Source organism: Neophocaena asiaeorientalis, unplaced genomic scaffold, assembly GCF_003031525.2.
Source record: "Neophocaena asiaeorientalis asiaeorientalis breed wild unplaced genomic scaffold, Neophocaena_asiaeorientalis_V1.1 scaffold713, whole genome shotgun sequence".
Classification (NCBI taxonomy): domain Eukaryota; kingdom Metazoa; phylum Chordata; class Mammalia; order Artiodactyla; family Phocoenidae; genus Neophocaena; species Neophocaena asiaeorientalis.
This window is the reverse complement of record NW_020174925.1, coordinates 244,863-260,614: the sequence shown is the minus strand read 5'-3', so window position 1 is coordinate 260,614 and position 15,752 is coordinate 244,863. Positions and strand designations below refer to the sequence as shown.

The 15,752-nt window shown below is 41.2% G+C and overlaps 1 protein-coding gene across 1 annotated transcript in view; it reads right to left on the bottom strand.

Moving 5' to 3' along the window:
* SLC28A2 (solute carrier family 28 member 2) overlaps positions 1–15,752 on the bottom strand; it is a 41,228-nt gene that overhangs the window by 21,564 nt on the left and 3,912 nt on the right. Inside the window, exon 5 of the mRNA XM_024761356.1 lies at positions 413–504. Coding sequence (XP_024617124.1) covers positions 413–504 — 92 coding nt within the window. The remainder of the gene's footprint in view (positions 1–412; positions 505–15,752) is intronic.

Sequence of the window (15,752 nt, the reverse complement as noted above, 5' to 3'; positions counted from 1 at the left end):
TTCCCAAGAGGTTTGCTATCTTTTAAAAATATTTTATATCATTGATCTTGCCAGTAAACCAGCAAATAAGTAACATACTACAGGCTTCTTTCACAGACTTCAAGAACCATGCCCCTCATCTAATCAAGATACTAAAAAAGAGACAAGCCCAGATTCTCTGACATATTTAAGTCTATCAAATAGTACATTTTGAAAAATAGCTTATTCTCAGAAGTGCAGCTTATTTACTTATTCCTAGAAGTGCAATTCTATAAATTACAGCTCACCTACAAGTAATTACGATCTATACATCATATAGCCCTTTAGATCAACTTGTGAATAAATTTGCTTTCCATCTAGTAATAGTCTTGACACAAGGTCACATTTCTAAAACAACTGTGTCTCTCACTTCCGTGTATCCTCAATACCTTACCCAAACACAACAGGCTCAACAGGACCTTCTTGAACAAGGCAGCATGTGTCTTACAGAAACTTCTTGCCCTGGTGAAAGGCTGTAGGTTCCTCCTGATGAGAATCCAAAAGTTAAGAACCAAAAATTATTCCATCCCATTTATATCAATTCCCCGAACTTAGATTGCCTGGCCTGAGGAAGAGTTTTCTCTTAATGAAATTCATCCTGGGGAAGTTAGGTAGTGTAGCGATGCCAAAAAGGCCAGGTCAACCTTGTCAATGGGCAGCAGGTCAGAACACTCCTACCCAACCTGGACTAGCAATATCCTCAGTAATTTCCTACCATAGAAGGGAACACTGGTCACATCAGGGAGAGACTACTGGGACCTACTCCTTCCTGTTCCCTAGGGACGAGGGATTGCTCAGCTTCCAGATTCAGAAAAGGGCCTATTCTTCTGAGAGAAAATAAAAATCACATAAACCCATAACCCTGAACAGTCAATCAGATATGAATTGACAGACTGGACGGAAAACACTACCACCCTCAAGAATCCCTGGGTGAGAGGGCCTGAAAGAAGGTGCCCAGCAAGTAGAACTTTTCAAGTTTAATTTATCAAACATTTATATAGTGCTTTCTATGTGCTGAACTCTTTCTAAGAAGTTTAAAAGTACTAACGCATTGACTCCTAATAAGAACTCTTGAGGTGGCTACTATTATCATTCCTATTTTACAGATGTGGAAACTGGAAAACAGAGAAGTACCTTTCCCAAGGTCATGGAAGTTGTAAGGAGCATAGACAGAATGTAAACTCAGGCAGTCTGGCTTCAGAATCTGAACTCTTAACCATCTTCCTTTGCTGCATCTTACCCAGGTCCCAGGCTCGCCTGTCTCTGCCACTTTTAAATGTCCTCAGCACACTGAAGTCATATGAACAAAAAGCTCTAATTTCCAAACTCTTAGAAGCTCCAAAGAAGGTGAGCCCAGCAAGAAGCCCATCATGCTGAGGCAGGACAGCTTAGCCAGGGCTGGGAGCAACCACTAGCTCCGAATGCCCTGGAGACTTAGCTCACAGATTTCCATGGCTCTTTCTCCATTGCTACCTCTCCCATCTAGCACACTCCCTCCTCTTCTTTATACAAAGCCTTCCTTTTCACTCCTCTCTCCTTCTCCTTATTTCTTCTTTCTTCAAGGACTCCAACCCTTTGTGTTAGTTGAGTAGAGTGTGTATTATCAGATATAGGTGATAGGAGAAAACATTCTTTATCACCACCTGACTTATCAGTTCAAGAGAACGCTTTAGGATCTCAAGAACTCTGCTACCTTTCCATGCTTAATAGAGAAAGTAGTGAGTAAAAACCATTGCTGAGAGGTGTCAATGTACCTGAAGGATGTCAATATCTTTGGAATATCATTTGCAAAGTATATCAAGGAACTAATGTAATTTCAATCCTAGACTTCCCATGTGTGCCAGATATCTTTGGTTTGCCCCTCCAGATCCACTCTCTATCTTGCTCTGTGCCCTGGGATTCTAACCCATGTGGACTGCCTCAGTGGGATTACATAACCCTCTGGATTATCTAGTTGGGGTCTACCAAGAGGATCCAAAAGGAGATCAGAGTGGATGAAAAGACTGAGGTCAGCATATTGAAGTCTTCTTTATCTAACTCTCCTGGGTTCTCTTATATCTTGTCCCTTGCCTAGGAATAGTAACTGTTCATTGCTTCTAGCCTCAGGTTCTTGTACTATTGTTTCTTGTGATTCCACTACATCTTGCACACACCCCTGTAATGGTCTCTCCGTAAATAAACCCCCTCTGTAAATAAACCCTTCTCTAATTATCCTAATTTAAGTATTCCGTCTGTTCCTGTTAGGACCCAAACTGATCTATTAGGTGAAGCTGATTTTAAATCATACCTAACCATATGCCAGTTCAGCAAAGCCATTGCAAAATGAGAGGGGACACTCACTAGTCCAGGATAAATATAAACCACACACCTAGAAAAGATTTCTGCCATTACCTCATGACCACATTCAACCGTTCCCTGGGAACTAAAGATCAGTGGGTACTACCAGAAGTCAGTGAAGAGCACTCATTTCTGCAAAACCCATGAACAACCTGATCCTAGCATATCAATTTACAACTGGACCTCTACTTTAAAAAATTAAAATTAAAAAAAAATCATACAGGACATTCCAAGGAAAAGAGAATATATGTTCTCAGACCCTTTTAAACCGACTGAGAAGCGGTGCATAGAGGTTTGTGCATGGGTGTTCATGGTCCTGGCATCCTGCTTGGCCTAGGATCTTGCTAATACAACCAAGCTCTTTACCTAATGGCTCAGTTTGAGAGTTAGTAACTGTGTTATACTCAGAAGCTTAATTGAGAAAAAAAATCTGTCTGGTAGATGGAGACACTTGATATCTTGTCCATAACTTGCTGTGATGTCTGTACCCCCTCATAAATTCTCCAGGTATGTATGTGGAAGGCTTTCCAGATATGGACTAATAATAACGCTCTCACTTACATGCTTACTGTCTGCAGCCTCAAGTGACAGCATGGGAAAGAGTAGGGTAAGGATGATAGGTTGTGCTAGCTGAACACAGCATTAGTGGTCACTATAGGTCAGGCCTAGCAGCAAGGGTGTTCATGCATTTTCTCAGTGACCCTTTCCACAAGTTGTGGAAACTCCCCCAACTAAGGGAGACAAAGCTATGGAAATTCCCAAGGTCTGGGGTACTATCTTTTAGCAGTTAGAATGGAAGGCATAGATAGCTTTCAAAAAATCCATCTCCTGTGACTGTTGACAGTGGGGCCCTGGCTGAATCCTTGCTTGCCCTGGCTTGAAGTAAGAACTAGAAGAAAGAAAATGAGTCAACCCAGTACCAAATGACGATCTGAGTAAAGGCCAAGACCTCCAGGTAGAAGGGATCAGAATGTTTTCAAGGTGTCCAAAGTTTTCATTTGGTGATAGCATAAGAAGAACTGGTCAGTGGGTATTGTACTGGGTACCACTTTGCCAGATTCAAAGATGTGTATAAAACTGGTTTAAAACTGGATGGGCAAGGGTTGCTGGATAGTGTGGTAGAGGAGCTCAAGAACAGTTACAAAAAGTGTCCAAGGGAGAATGGTGATTGAGAAGCAAAAAGCTTATTAATAAATCAAAGTGGAAAGGCAAAAAGGAGTTGGAACACCAGGGAAGGCAAGAGAAAAGTCTATCAGATGGAAGCCAGCAAACCTACATTGGAGTCAGAGGCTCTGTGCACTGGGGGATGACCAGTTCTGAGAACCATCAGCCCAGGTAGAGTGAGAAGGGAACCTAAACCAGAACACAGCCGGGTGCTTAACTGCTGAGTTGTGATGGATGTGTTGCCTTGGAAAAGGACCCTCTCTCCACACAGGACCCAAATCTCTGCTTGATGTGCAATAAAAAGTCAGATCTTCTTCACACTAAAAGTAGAGATTCAAAGATCCACAGAAACAAGAGGGACTTAGTTAGTGGGTTTTCCAACCGGCCCTTCTACCCAGCCTCAACTTCTTCCTTCCAGAACTCTTATCCCGGGCTTCCCTGGTAACGCAGTGGTTGAGAGTCCGCCTGCCAATAAAGGGGACACGGGTTCGAACCCTGGTCCAGGAAGATCCCACATGCCGCGGAGCAACTAAGACGGTGTGCCACAACTACTGAAGCCCGCGTGCCTAGATCCCATGCTCCGCAGCAAGAGAAGCCACCACAATGAGAAGCCCGCGCACCGCAACAAAGAGTAGCCCCCGCTCGCCATAACTAGAGAAAGCCTGTGTGCAGCAACGAAGACCCAATGCAGCCAAAAATAAGTAAATTTAAAAATAATAATAATAATTTTTTTAAAAAAAGGAGGAGAGGTCAACAACATTCAGTGATGTGTAAGATCAGGTAGCATAGCAAATGAGAAGATGGCTGTGAACAGGTGACTGGTTCTGTTTGAAAGAGCCATTTACAGGAGAGTGACTGGATGAAAATGGAATTGCAGGGGATTGAGTGAGTGTGAGTATATATGGACTACTTTTTCAAAAACTTGCCTCTAAAGGAAAGAAAAACCAGATACTATTTAGTAAGCACTTTTTACCAGGTACTGCAAGACCTCCTCAATCATCCTCCCCTAAAACCACAAGGTTAATATTATATTCACAGGCAAGGAAAGTGAGCCTGCTGGCAAAGTTAGGATTTAAACCCCAGATCTTTCCATTACTCCATGTGGCTTCTAATTAGACATGAAAGACTGGAATTCCAGAGGGAACATTCCAGAATTCCAAAGTTATAATTGTGAAGAGAGCAGAGGAGAGGAGCAGGTAACCATGCCTGTGAATGTCAAAGAAGCTTTCACAAAGAAGAGGACAGATGAACTGATCCTAAAGGTAAAGGGGAAGGTGCTTGCCAAGGGGATGTGTTTCAGGGAGTTAGAAGAGAGGGCTGGGCTACCTCTAGAGGAGGAAAAGCATACTTGAGTGAGCCAAGCATTTTGAAAGAAGAGTATGGGGCTTCCCTGGTGGTGCAGTGGTTGAGAGTCTGCCTGCTAATGCAGGGGACATGGGTTCGAGCCCTGGTCTGGGAGGATCCCACATGCCGCGGAGCAACTGGGCCCGTGAGCCACAACTGCTGAGCCTGCGCGTCTGGAGCCTGTGCTCCGCAACAAGAGAGGCCGCGATAATGAGAGGCCCGCGCACCGCGATGAAGAGTGGCCCCCGCTTGCCTCAACTAGAGAAAGCCCTCGCACAGAAACAAAGACCCAACACAGCAAAAATAAATTAATTAATAAACTCCTACCCCCAACATCTTCTTTAAAAAAAAAAAAAGAAACAACAGTATGATTTACTGTCACTGAGAAGCAGGGAGCATGTGGATGGATGGTGGGAAGAAAGCTTGCAAAGAAGACAGAAGTCAGGTCATTTAGACTATATATCATGCTTAGGAATTTCAGTTTTATCTTGTAGAAAGCAGAGACCCATTGAAGAATTTAAGCAAGATAATAACATAAGTATATATGTATTTTTTAGAAAGATCACTCTGGAGGCGGGTGGTGAGGGATGGGCTAGGGGCCAGTATGGAAGTAACTGAAGGTGCAGGGGAGGACTGATAGGAGGTGAATGGCATAGGTGTTTGCTTGTTTGTTTGTTAATTTTCAATTTAATCACAGTATGACACTAATTCCTTAATATCAGTTATCTAGTCAGAGTTCAGAGTTCCCTGATTTTCTCATAAGTGTCCTTTGTTAGTTTTGTTCTTACAGTTTGGGTTTTGAATCTGGATCTTTTTAAGGTCCATATGTTGCAGTTGGACGAAGCTTCTTTCAAGTGTCTTTCCAACTGAATGTCCTGCCATCTTTTTTTTGTTGAGAAAAGTAGGTTGTTTGTTCTGTAGGTTTCCCCCAGGCTGCATTTTGATGATTGCATCCCTGCAGTACAATTGAACCTGTTACTCCTTCCCCCTGTATTTCCTATAAATTGTAGGCAGAGTTAGAGACCTGATCAGATTCCATTTTCAGCAGGGGAGGCGGGTGTGCAGGACTGTGTCAGAGACGTTGCGTGCTCATTAAGGCATTGAATTATTTTAAATTATTTTCCATTTCCACTTTAGAAGATTTAAAAAATCTCTTCTTTTAAAACTTTGTAACAAAGGCATAGGTGTTTGAGAAAGAGGATCAACATCAACGGGAGGGAAACTGGGATGACAAATGAGGTTCCTTCCCTAAGTGACTCAGTCAGGGTGATAACATAAACCAAAATACAAAAGACAGGAGGAGGAACAGACCTGAGGAGGAAATGTGAGTTTATCTTTGTGTGCCGAGAGCCCAGCCTGACTAGGGCCTGACTGAGTAGAAAAGTATCAAACCTATGCTGACAGAAACTTGGTTTTAATGTTTAATTTGAAGTGTATATGAAACACCTAGATGAAGGTGTTTGGTAAGTGGTTAGGTATATAGGTCAGAAGCTTAGAACAAAGATTCAGGCTTCAGATGTGGCTTTAGGAATCAAGACATTAAGTGTAGGAGTGAGAACAGAAGACAAATGACAGGCTCTGGAAAACAACAGACAAGAAAGAACATCCAGAGAGGTAGAAGAATGAGGATGGGATAGTGCCATTAAAATCAATAAATGAGTTTCCAGAAAGAAAGGGTCAGAAGTCATGCTGCAGATGCCCAGTGAAAGTGTGTGTACATTGGACTTGGTATGTACGTTTTCATTGCTCACTTGAGTAAAAGATTTTCAGCAGAGCAGTGATGGTGAAAACTAGATTGTACTGGGCTGAAAATTGAATGGGGAGGTGAGAAAAATGGAAATAGCAAGGAAATCCCACGTTTCCAAGAAACTTGGCCATGAAGGAAAAGGATATCACAAGTTTGAGATAAGGTTGATTTTTGAGGAAAGAAACTTGAGTATATTTATAGATTGAGGGAAGGAATAATTGAAGAGGTAGGGGAAAGAGGCCCTGTTGAAGGGGATGGAGAAGGGTGGCATTAAGAAGATGGATAAAGAGGTTGGCTTCAAACTCAGGGAGAGTAGGCCTTCTGATAAGGAGGGGAAAAGATAAGGATTCATGCAGGTGCAGGTATATTTAAGTTGGAACATATGGGAAGATAACTTAATGTTTAAACAAAAATAATAATATTGTAGTATGGGGTTTATAACATATGTGAAACTAAAATATATAAACATAAACAAGAGTAATATAAAGGCTGGAAGAGGACATACAGAAGTATACTATTATACGTTTCTTATACTATATGCCAAGGGGTATAATATCACTTGAAGGTAGACTTGATAAGTTGAAAATATACACTACAGGGGACTTGCCTGGTGCTCCAGTGGTTAAGACTCCATGTTTCCACTGCATGGGGCACCAGTTCCATCCCTGGTGAGGGAACTAAGATCCCACATACCACATAGGAAAGAAAGAAAGAAGGAAGGAAGGAAGGAAAGAGAGAGAGAGAGAGAGAGAAAGAAAATATATACTAAAAACTCTAAACCAACCACTAATATAGCAAAACAAAGGGTTATACCTAATAAGCCAATAAAGGAGGTAAAATGGAATCATTTAAAAATATTCAGGGAGTTCCCTGGTGGTCCAGTGGTTAGGACTCCATGCTCTTACTGCCAAGAGCCCGGGTTCAATTCCTGGTTGGGGAAGTGAGATCCTGCAAGTTGTGCGGCACAGCCAAAAAAAATTTTTTTCAATTAATCTGAAAGAAGGCATAAAAAGAGGAAAGGGTATTAAAGAGGAAAGGCATTTTTTTAAAAAAAGGAAGACACCTGTGTTTATGCATCAGAAAAATTAATATTGTTAAAATGTCCATACAACCCAAAGCCATCTATAGATTCAATACAATCCCCAGCAAAACTCCAATGGCATTCTTCACAGAAATAGAAAAAACAATCCAAAAATTTGTATGGAATCACAAAAGACCTCAAATAGCTGAAGCAATCCTGAAGAAAAAGAACAAATCCAGAGGTATCAAATGTCCTGATTTCAAACTATACTACAAAGCTATAGTAATAAAAACAGTATGGTACAGGCATAAAAAGACACATAGACCAATGGAATAGAATAGACAGCCCAGACTTAAAGTCCCACATATACAGTCAGGTAATATTTGACAAGGGAGCCAAGAACACCCAGTGGGGAAAAGATAGTCTCTTTAAACAAATGGTGTTGGGAAAACTGGATAAACACATAAAGAACAATGAAACTGGACCCCTATTTTATACCAATCACAAAAATTAACTCAAAATGAATCAAAAACTTAAACATAAGACCTGATACCATAAAACTCCTAGAAGAAAACACAGGGAGGAAGCTCCTTGACATTGGTCTTGGCAATACTCTTATGGCTAGGAAACTGAAAGAAGAAACAACAAAAGCAAAAGTCAACAAGTGAGACTACATCAAACCTAAAAGTGGGACTTTCCTGGTGGCGCAGTGGTTAAGAATCTGCCTGCCAATGCAGGGGACATGGGTTCCAGCCCTGGTCTGGGAAAATCCCACATGCCACAGAGCAACTAAGCCTGTGTGCCACAACTACTGAAGCCTGTGCACCTAGAGCCTGTGCTCTGCAACAAGAGAAGCCACTGCAATGAGAAGCCCGCATACCCCAACGAAGAGTAGCGCCCGCTCACCACAACTAGAGAAAGCCCGCGCGCAGCAACAGAGACACAGTGCAGCCAAAAATAAAATAATTAATTAATTAATTATTTTAAAAAACTTAAAAGCTTCTGTACAACAAAAGAAACAATTAATGAAATAAAAGGCAACCTATGTAATGGTAGAAAATTTTTGCAAACCATATACTGGATAAGGAGTTAATATCCATAATATATAAAGAACTCATAAAACTTAATAACAACAATGACAACAAAAGATACAATTTAAAAATGGACAGAGGGGGCTTCCCTGGTGGCGCAGTGGTTGAGAGTCCGCCTGCTGATGCAGGGGACACGGGTTCGTGCCCCGGTCCGGGAAGATCCCACATGCTGCGGAGCAGCTGGGCCCGTGAGCCATGGCTGCTGAGCCTGCACGTCTGGAGCCTGTGCTCTGCAACGGGAGAGGCCACAACAGTGAGAGGCCCATGTACCACAAAAAAATAATAATAATAAATAAATAAAATTAAATAAAATAAAAATGGACAGAGGAACTGAAAAGACATTTTTTCCAAAGAAGATATCCAAATGGCTAATGAGTACATGAAAAGATGCTCAACATCACTAATCATTAGGGAAATAAAAACCAAAACCACAATGAGATATCAACTCACATCTGTTTGAATAGCTATCATCAAGAGACAAGAGATAACAAGTGTAGGCCAGGATATGGCGAAAAGGAAACACTTATATACTGTTGGCGGGAATATAAATTGGTTCAACCACTATAGAAAACAATATGGTGTTTCCTCAAAAAATTAAAAATAGATCTACCATATGACCCAGTATTTCCACTTCTGGTATATGCCAAAAGGAAAAGAAAACAGGGTATCAAAGAGATATATGCACTCCCATGTTTACTGCAGCATTATTCACAATAGCCAAGATATGGAAACAATCTAAGTGCCCATCAATGGATGAATATGTAAAGAAGATGTGGTATATATATATATGCAATGGAATATTATTCAGCCATGAGAAAAAAGGACATCCTGCTATTTTTGACAACATGGATGGACCTTGAGAATATCATGCTAAATGAGGTAAGTCAGAGAAAGAAAGACAAGTACTGTATGATCTCACTTATATGTGGAATCTATAAAAAAGCCAAACTCAGGAATTCCCTGGTGGTCCAGTGGTTAGGATTCAGCACTTTCACTGCCAGGGCTCTGGTTCAATCCCTGGTTGGGGAACTAAGATCCTGCAAGCCTTGTGGCATGGCCAAAAAAAATAAAATAATAAAATAAATTAAAAATTAAAAAGCCAAACATTAAAAAACAGAAAGTAAATGGTTGTTACCAAGGAATGGGGTGGTGAGGGGATAGGACAGATGGTGCTAAGGGTACAAATTTTCAACAAGTAGTAAATAAGCCCTAGAGAACTGACACACAGTATAGTGAATATAGATAACAGTATTGTATTATAATCATCAAACTTGCTAAGAGACTAGAACTTGATTCCAACTACTAAAAAGAAATGATCATTATGTAACATGATAAAGGTGCTAGCTATTGCTACAGTGGCAATCATATTACAAATAAAAGTATATCAAATTAACATGTTGTACACCTTATCTTTGCACAATGTTATATGTCAAACATATTTCAATTTTTAAAATTACATTTAGTTGCAATCCAGAGATGAGAGGAAGGATCTGGGTAAACAGCTGAGCTAAATTCTCATTGATTGTGAATTGGGCCTTTACTTTTTGTCTAGTTTTGTTTTGTGGAGCCAAGAATGACAAATGAAATTATAAATGCTTCCCAAATCCTAAATTTTATCATTAAGAAAACTTTCATAAAATCAGTGGCATGGGGTGACTTTAATTGATGAGAGGAATGTAATACTGGGTAACTAGTGAAAAGACAACCTGTAATATTGGGTAACTAGTGAAAAGACAATCTATTCTTAGTGGATGACTGGGAAAATTAACAGTGGAAGAAATAAATTTGATATGTTGAGAAAAGAAAAGAGCAGTGGAGCCAAATAAAAACAAATAAATAGCTGGGAAGTCCCTGGCAGTCCAGCGGTTAAGAATCCATGCTTCCACTGCAGGGGGCATGGGTTCAATCCCTGGTCAGGGAACTAAGATCTACATGCCACACGGTGCAGCAAAACAAAACAAAGCAAACACACACACACACACACACACACACACACATATAAATAGCAAGATGGTAGATTTAAATCATTAAATGTAAATGGCCTAAAAATGCCAATTAAAAAGCAGAGACTGGCAGGTTAGCTTTAAAAAGCAAGAGGGAGGGGCTTCCCTGGTGGCACAGTGGTTGAGAGTCCGCCTGCTGATGCAGGGGATGCGGGTTCGTACCCCAGTCCAGTAAGATCCCACATGCCGCGGAGCACCTAGGCTCGTGAGCCATGGCCGCTGAGCCTGCATGTCCGGAGCCTGTGCTCCACAACGGGAGAGGCCACAACAGTGAAAGGCCCACATACCACAAAAAAAAAAAAAAAAGCAAGAGGGAGACTGCTCTTTTTCTGAGAGAATGGAAAAAAAAGAGGACAAAGACAAAGAAAATTATAAGTAATGAATGGGGGTCTTAGTAACAAAAATACTTAGTCTTCTTAGAAAGGAATGATATTGGATTATATACAGTGGAGATTGTATAGCTATTATATAGCAGTGGAGATGGGGATGGGTAAGAAAAAATGGGGTTGAGAATTTGAAAAGAATGGAAGTTTTAAAACAACTACTAAAGGTAAATAAGCAGGTGAGTCCACATGTAACAAAGTGAAGTGCCAAACCACTGAAGATGGCTCAGGCAGTCCAGTTTGGTGCCAAAGTTCCACTTAATTGTTTTAAGTTGTAATGACTTTACTGGGCTCCATGTGAAGACTAGGCCTGTCTGAACAGAATTTATAGCTGAAATTCAGCAAGATTTAAAGCAATATTAATTTGGTACATGATCATTATCCTTTTTTTCCTGGTAATTGACTTGAATGAAAAACCATACATGTAAAAGAAAATTTTAATGATCCAACTCTTCATTTCTGGAATCAAGAACCAGAAGAGCTGGTATTTAGAAGACAAGCTAGGAAAAAGTACATGACTCTTTCCCTCTAGGGCATGAGAGCCCTTCTCAGGTCTACTGGCCCTTCCGTCAACCAGACCTAAACTTAGGACAGGATGTTTCCCTGCTAAGCCAGCCCCAAGACCCTAGCATCACTGTGGGGGTGGTGGGGGGGGCATAAGGGCATATGGCTGAAGGTCTGTGGGACTGAGGGCAAGAGGGATGCTCTTATGAAGCCTAGTTTCCTTTGCTTTCAGCAGGTATACCCTCTGTTTTACAGAAATTCAGCCTCTTTTGACCTAGATCCTTTAGCACATCTCTGACCCAATAGCTTCTGAGCCTCCTTTCTAAAATCTTAGGGAAAACTGGCCTTCCCACTTACCAAAGCAAATCCTCCAACTCTTGATCTCAATTCCACCTCCTCACAACTCCTAAGGGCTTATCTGACAATTATATATCTCACTATCTCCATCCTCTTCTATTGTCCATTCCTTTTCTTTCTTTGACTCTTCTGGCTCCTTCTTTCAGCCATCAGATGTGCTCAAGTTCACTAGTTCTTTAAAACAAACACCCCTCACCACCACCAAACATTTTTGAATTCTAACAACAACAGAAAGAACCCTCTTTAAGATGTTTATGTTTTGCTAAATTGCTTTATAGAAATGTCTAAATTCAGAAAGAGTAATGAAAAGAAAGAGAAGTTAAAATAGTTTGCACTGAAGGATCAGATTAAGGATATCCTGAGGAACCAAGAACAGAAGAAAGGATAAAGACAGGGGTCTGAGTACGTGTCCTGAGAATGGCTGGCCTTAATCAGTCATCAAATCTTGTCAGTTCTACTTCAAAAGTGTATCTATTGAACTCTGAATATTTTTGAATTTTTGAGTATATACTATGGGTAAAGCATTGTACCAGGTGCTATAGGAGATAAAAGGATGAAGTAGACATGGATCCTGCCCTCAATGTATTTACAGTCCAGTTTAGGGGATGCAATAGACATATAAATCTGTAACACAGTGTCAAAACTTTTAAGTGTTATTACAGAAGATCAAATAAAAATGTTATGGGAGTTTTGAGGAAGAAGGGGCCTCTTTGGACTGCGGCCAGTGAGGTTGAGGAGGAGGAAGACCATTTGTGATAATATCATGGACATGATTGCTCTTGAGTTGGGCCTTAAAAGATATGTTGTATCTGGGCAGAAAGATGTAAAATGAAAAGACATTTCACGCAGAGGGAATGATGGAAAACATGACACAGAGGCAGGAAATGAAAAGTTATATTTAAGGAACAATTGAGGGTTAATTCTAATGCATAGAGTAGCATTAGAAAGGGAATTGTAAGAGTTAATTTTGGAAAGTCAAGTTAGGTACAAATCATGGCTGGAGAGCAGGAGGAGTGGGGAAGACTTGAATGCCAACCAGTGGGGAATGCCAACCAGTGGGGAATGATAGAGGTTTTTGAACAAGGCAGTTCAGAGTCATGCTTTAGGCAGTTCTGGTAGAATCTATATAAGATAGGTGTGTAGCAAGTGGGAAGGACTGGAAACAAGAATCTGTATGGGTGCTATTTGAATAGATCAGCAGCAATGAAATGAGTTTCAAAATCCAGATTCTACTATAGGTGGTAAAAGAAGGAAAGCAAACCACCCACAGAAATACAGAAAGAAAAACTAAATGGGGAAAATGTATAGCTTTACTAGGATTCAAAGAAATGCAAGTTATAACTTTAAAGCATGATTTAACATCCATGTAACAAATTTTTCATCTGAGAAAATATAAAGTTGATGAGATTTGAGGGAACTGGACACAATCATACATCAGAGCAGTTTAAGACACCAACAGCAATCTGACAAAATGTAGGCAGGTGCAGAGACTTCCCTAGTGGTCCAGTGGTTAAGACTCCACCCTTCCACTACAGGGGACACGGGTTCCATCCCTGGTTGGGGAACTAAGATCCAGCATGCTGTGCAATGCAGCCAGAAAAAAATAAAATAGAATAAGAATTCAAGCCCAACATTGTAAATCAACTACACTTCAATTTTTTAAAATGAAATTTTAAAAAAAGTTAAGCCCAGTATTAGAAGAGTCAAGAGCTGATCAACAGCTTCATGGAACCTACTCCCTAACTTGGGCAGGGCACTTTAAGGTGGATCTATACTCTGTCTTTTCTATGCCCAGCCCAGTCACTGGGCTAAATATAAACCAATTATCAAACAATCTTCTAAAGGCTCCACAGAAGTTAGAAGGTTTAATAGAGAAAGACACAGCCCTGTGTTTAAATAGGCTTTAATCTATAGGTAGCTTGACCACTGTCTCAACAACCACTGGGCACACTAGGACACATCACTGGAAGCTGAGCCACAGCATGGCAGGTGCAAAGCAGGAGGCCCTGACGCTACCGGAAGAGGCAGAGGCTGACTAATATGCCATAACTATGACACCAAGCTTCTGGTTTTTAACAAGACAGGTCATAAATCTCAGGACACCTCCTAATTATTTTGCTACATTTTACTGTTACCTAAGCTCTTAAGGTTCTCTCTTCTGTGTGTATGGTAGAAATCTTATGTAATGATATGCCATTGTCCATCTCTTCCCAACTCCTCATTCAATGACATCCCATTGGTAGGTTGAAATAAGCCATGTTGAGAGTATTTATACTACAGGCAAATGCTACAAATCAAAGGTTGATTTATTATTTTGTCTAGATCAAGAAGCGGCAAACTATGGTCTGTGGGCCAGTCCATCCTTGTTTTTATAAATAAAGTTTTAAGAACACAGCCATGCCCGTTTGTTTAGTAACATCTGTGGCTGCTTTCCCACTAAAATGGTACAGTTGAGTAGCTGTGGCAGAGACCCTATGGCCTGAAAAGCCTAAAATATTTACTATCAGGCCCTTTACAGAAAATGTTTGCCAATCCAGGGTCTTACTCACTAAGGCGAGCAAAAATATGAACCAATATTCATGGCAAAACTACTCTTGGAGGGCTTCCCTGGTGGCGCAGTGGTTGAGAGTCCGCCTGCCAACGCAGGGGACATGGGTTCGTGCCCCGGTCCGGGAAGATCCCACATGCCGCGGAGCGGCTGGGCCCGTGAGCCATGGCCGCTGAGCCTGTGCATCTGGAGCCTGTGTTCCACAACGGGAGAGGCCACAACAGTGAGAGGCCCGCATACCGCAAAAAAAAAACTACTCTTGGAGAGCCATTTCTTAAACATATACCAGCACATCACTGGGTAGAGTTCATATATAGACCTAAGCAGTCTGATTCTAGAATTCACATTAACCACTATATTGCTAAACAGAGTATGAAATATTATGTAAGCATAAAAATTTATAGAAAGCTTACTGTCAATTCATAGAAATGTGATGTATAAAATAAGTGGAAAAACAAAAATACAAAGTGGTAATGTCCACATTGATATATATCAATTTGTATCTAGACGTGAAATTCTGGAGAAGAAAATAGAATTTAAAAAGTTAAGCTTGGGCTTCCCTGGTGGCACAGTTGTTGAGAGTCCGCCTGCCGATGCAGGGGACATGGGTTTGTGCCCCGGTCTGGGAAGATCCCACATGCCACGGAGCGGCTAGGCCCTTGAGCCATGGCCCCTGAGCCTGCGCGTCCAGAGCCTGTGTTCCGCAACGGGAGAGGCCACAACAGTAAGAGGCTCACGTACCCCCCCCCAAAAAAAAAAAAAAAGTTAAGCTTGTTTTCTCTATGAAGTCACTTAGTTAATTCCTAAAAATAAAGAGAAGAAAAGACATATCCAGGACTTCCCTGGTGGCACAGTGGTTAAGAATCTGCCTACCCATGCAGGGGACACAGGTTCGAGCCCTGGTCCGGGAACATCCCACATGCCGCGAAGCGACTAAGCCCGTGTGCCACAACTACTGAAGCCCACATGCCACAACCACTGAGGCCCACGCACCTAGAGCCCATGCTCCACAACAAGAGAAGCCACCACAATGGGAAGCCTGCGCACCACAGTGAAGAGTAGCCCCCACTCGCTGCAACTAGAGAAAGCCCACGTGTAGCAATGAAGACACCACACAGCCAAAAAAGAAAAAGAAAAAACACATATCCATATATTCCCTTTAGAAACTATCCAATATCCTCTTCTAAGCTTCTTAACGTATGACTTCTGCACTTTTTTTTTTTTTTTTTTTTTTT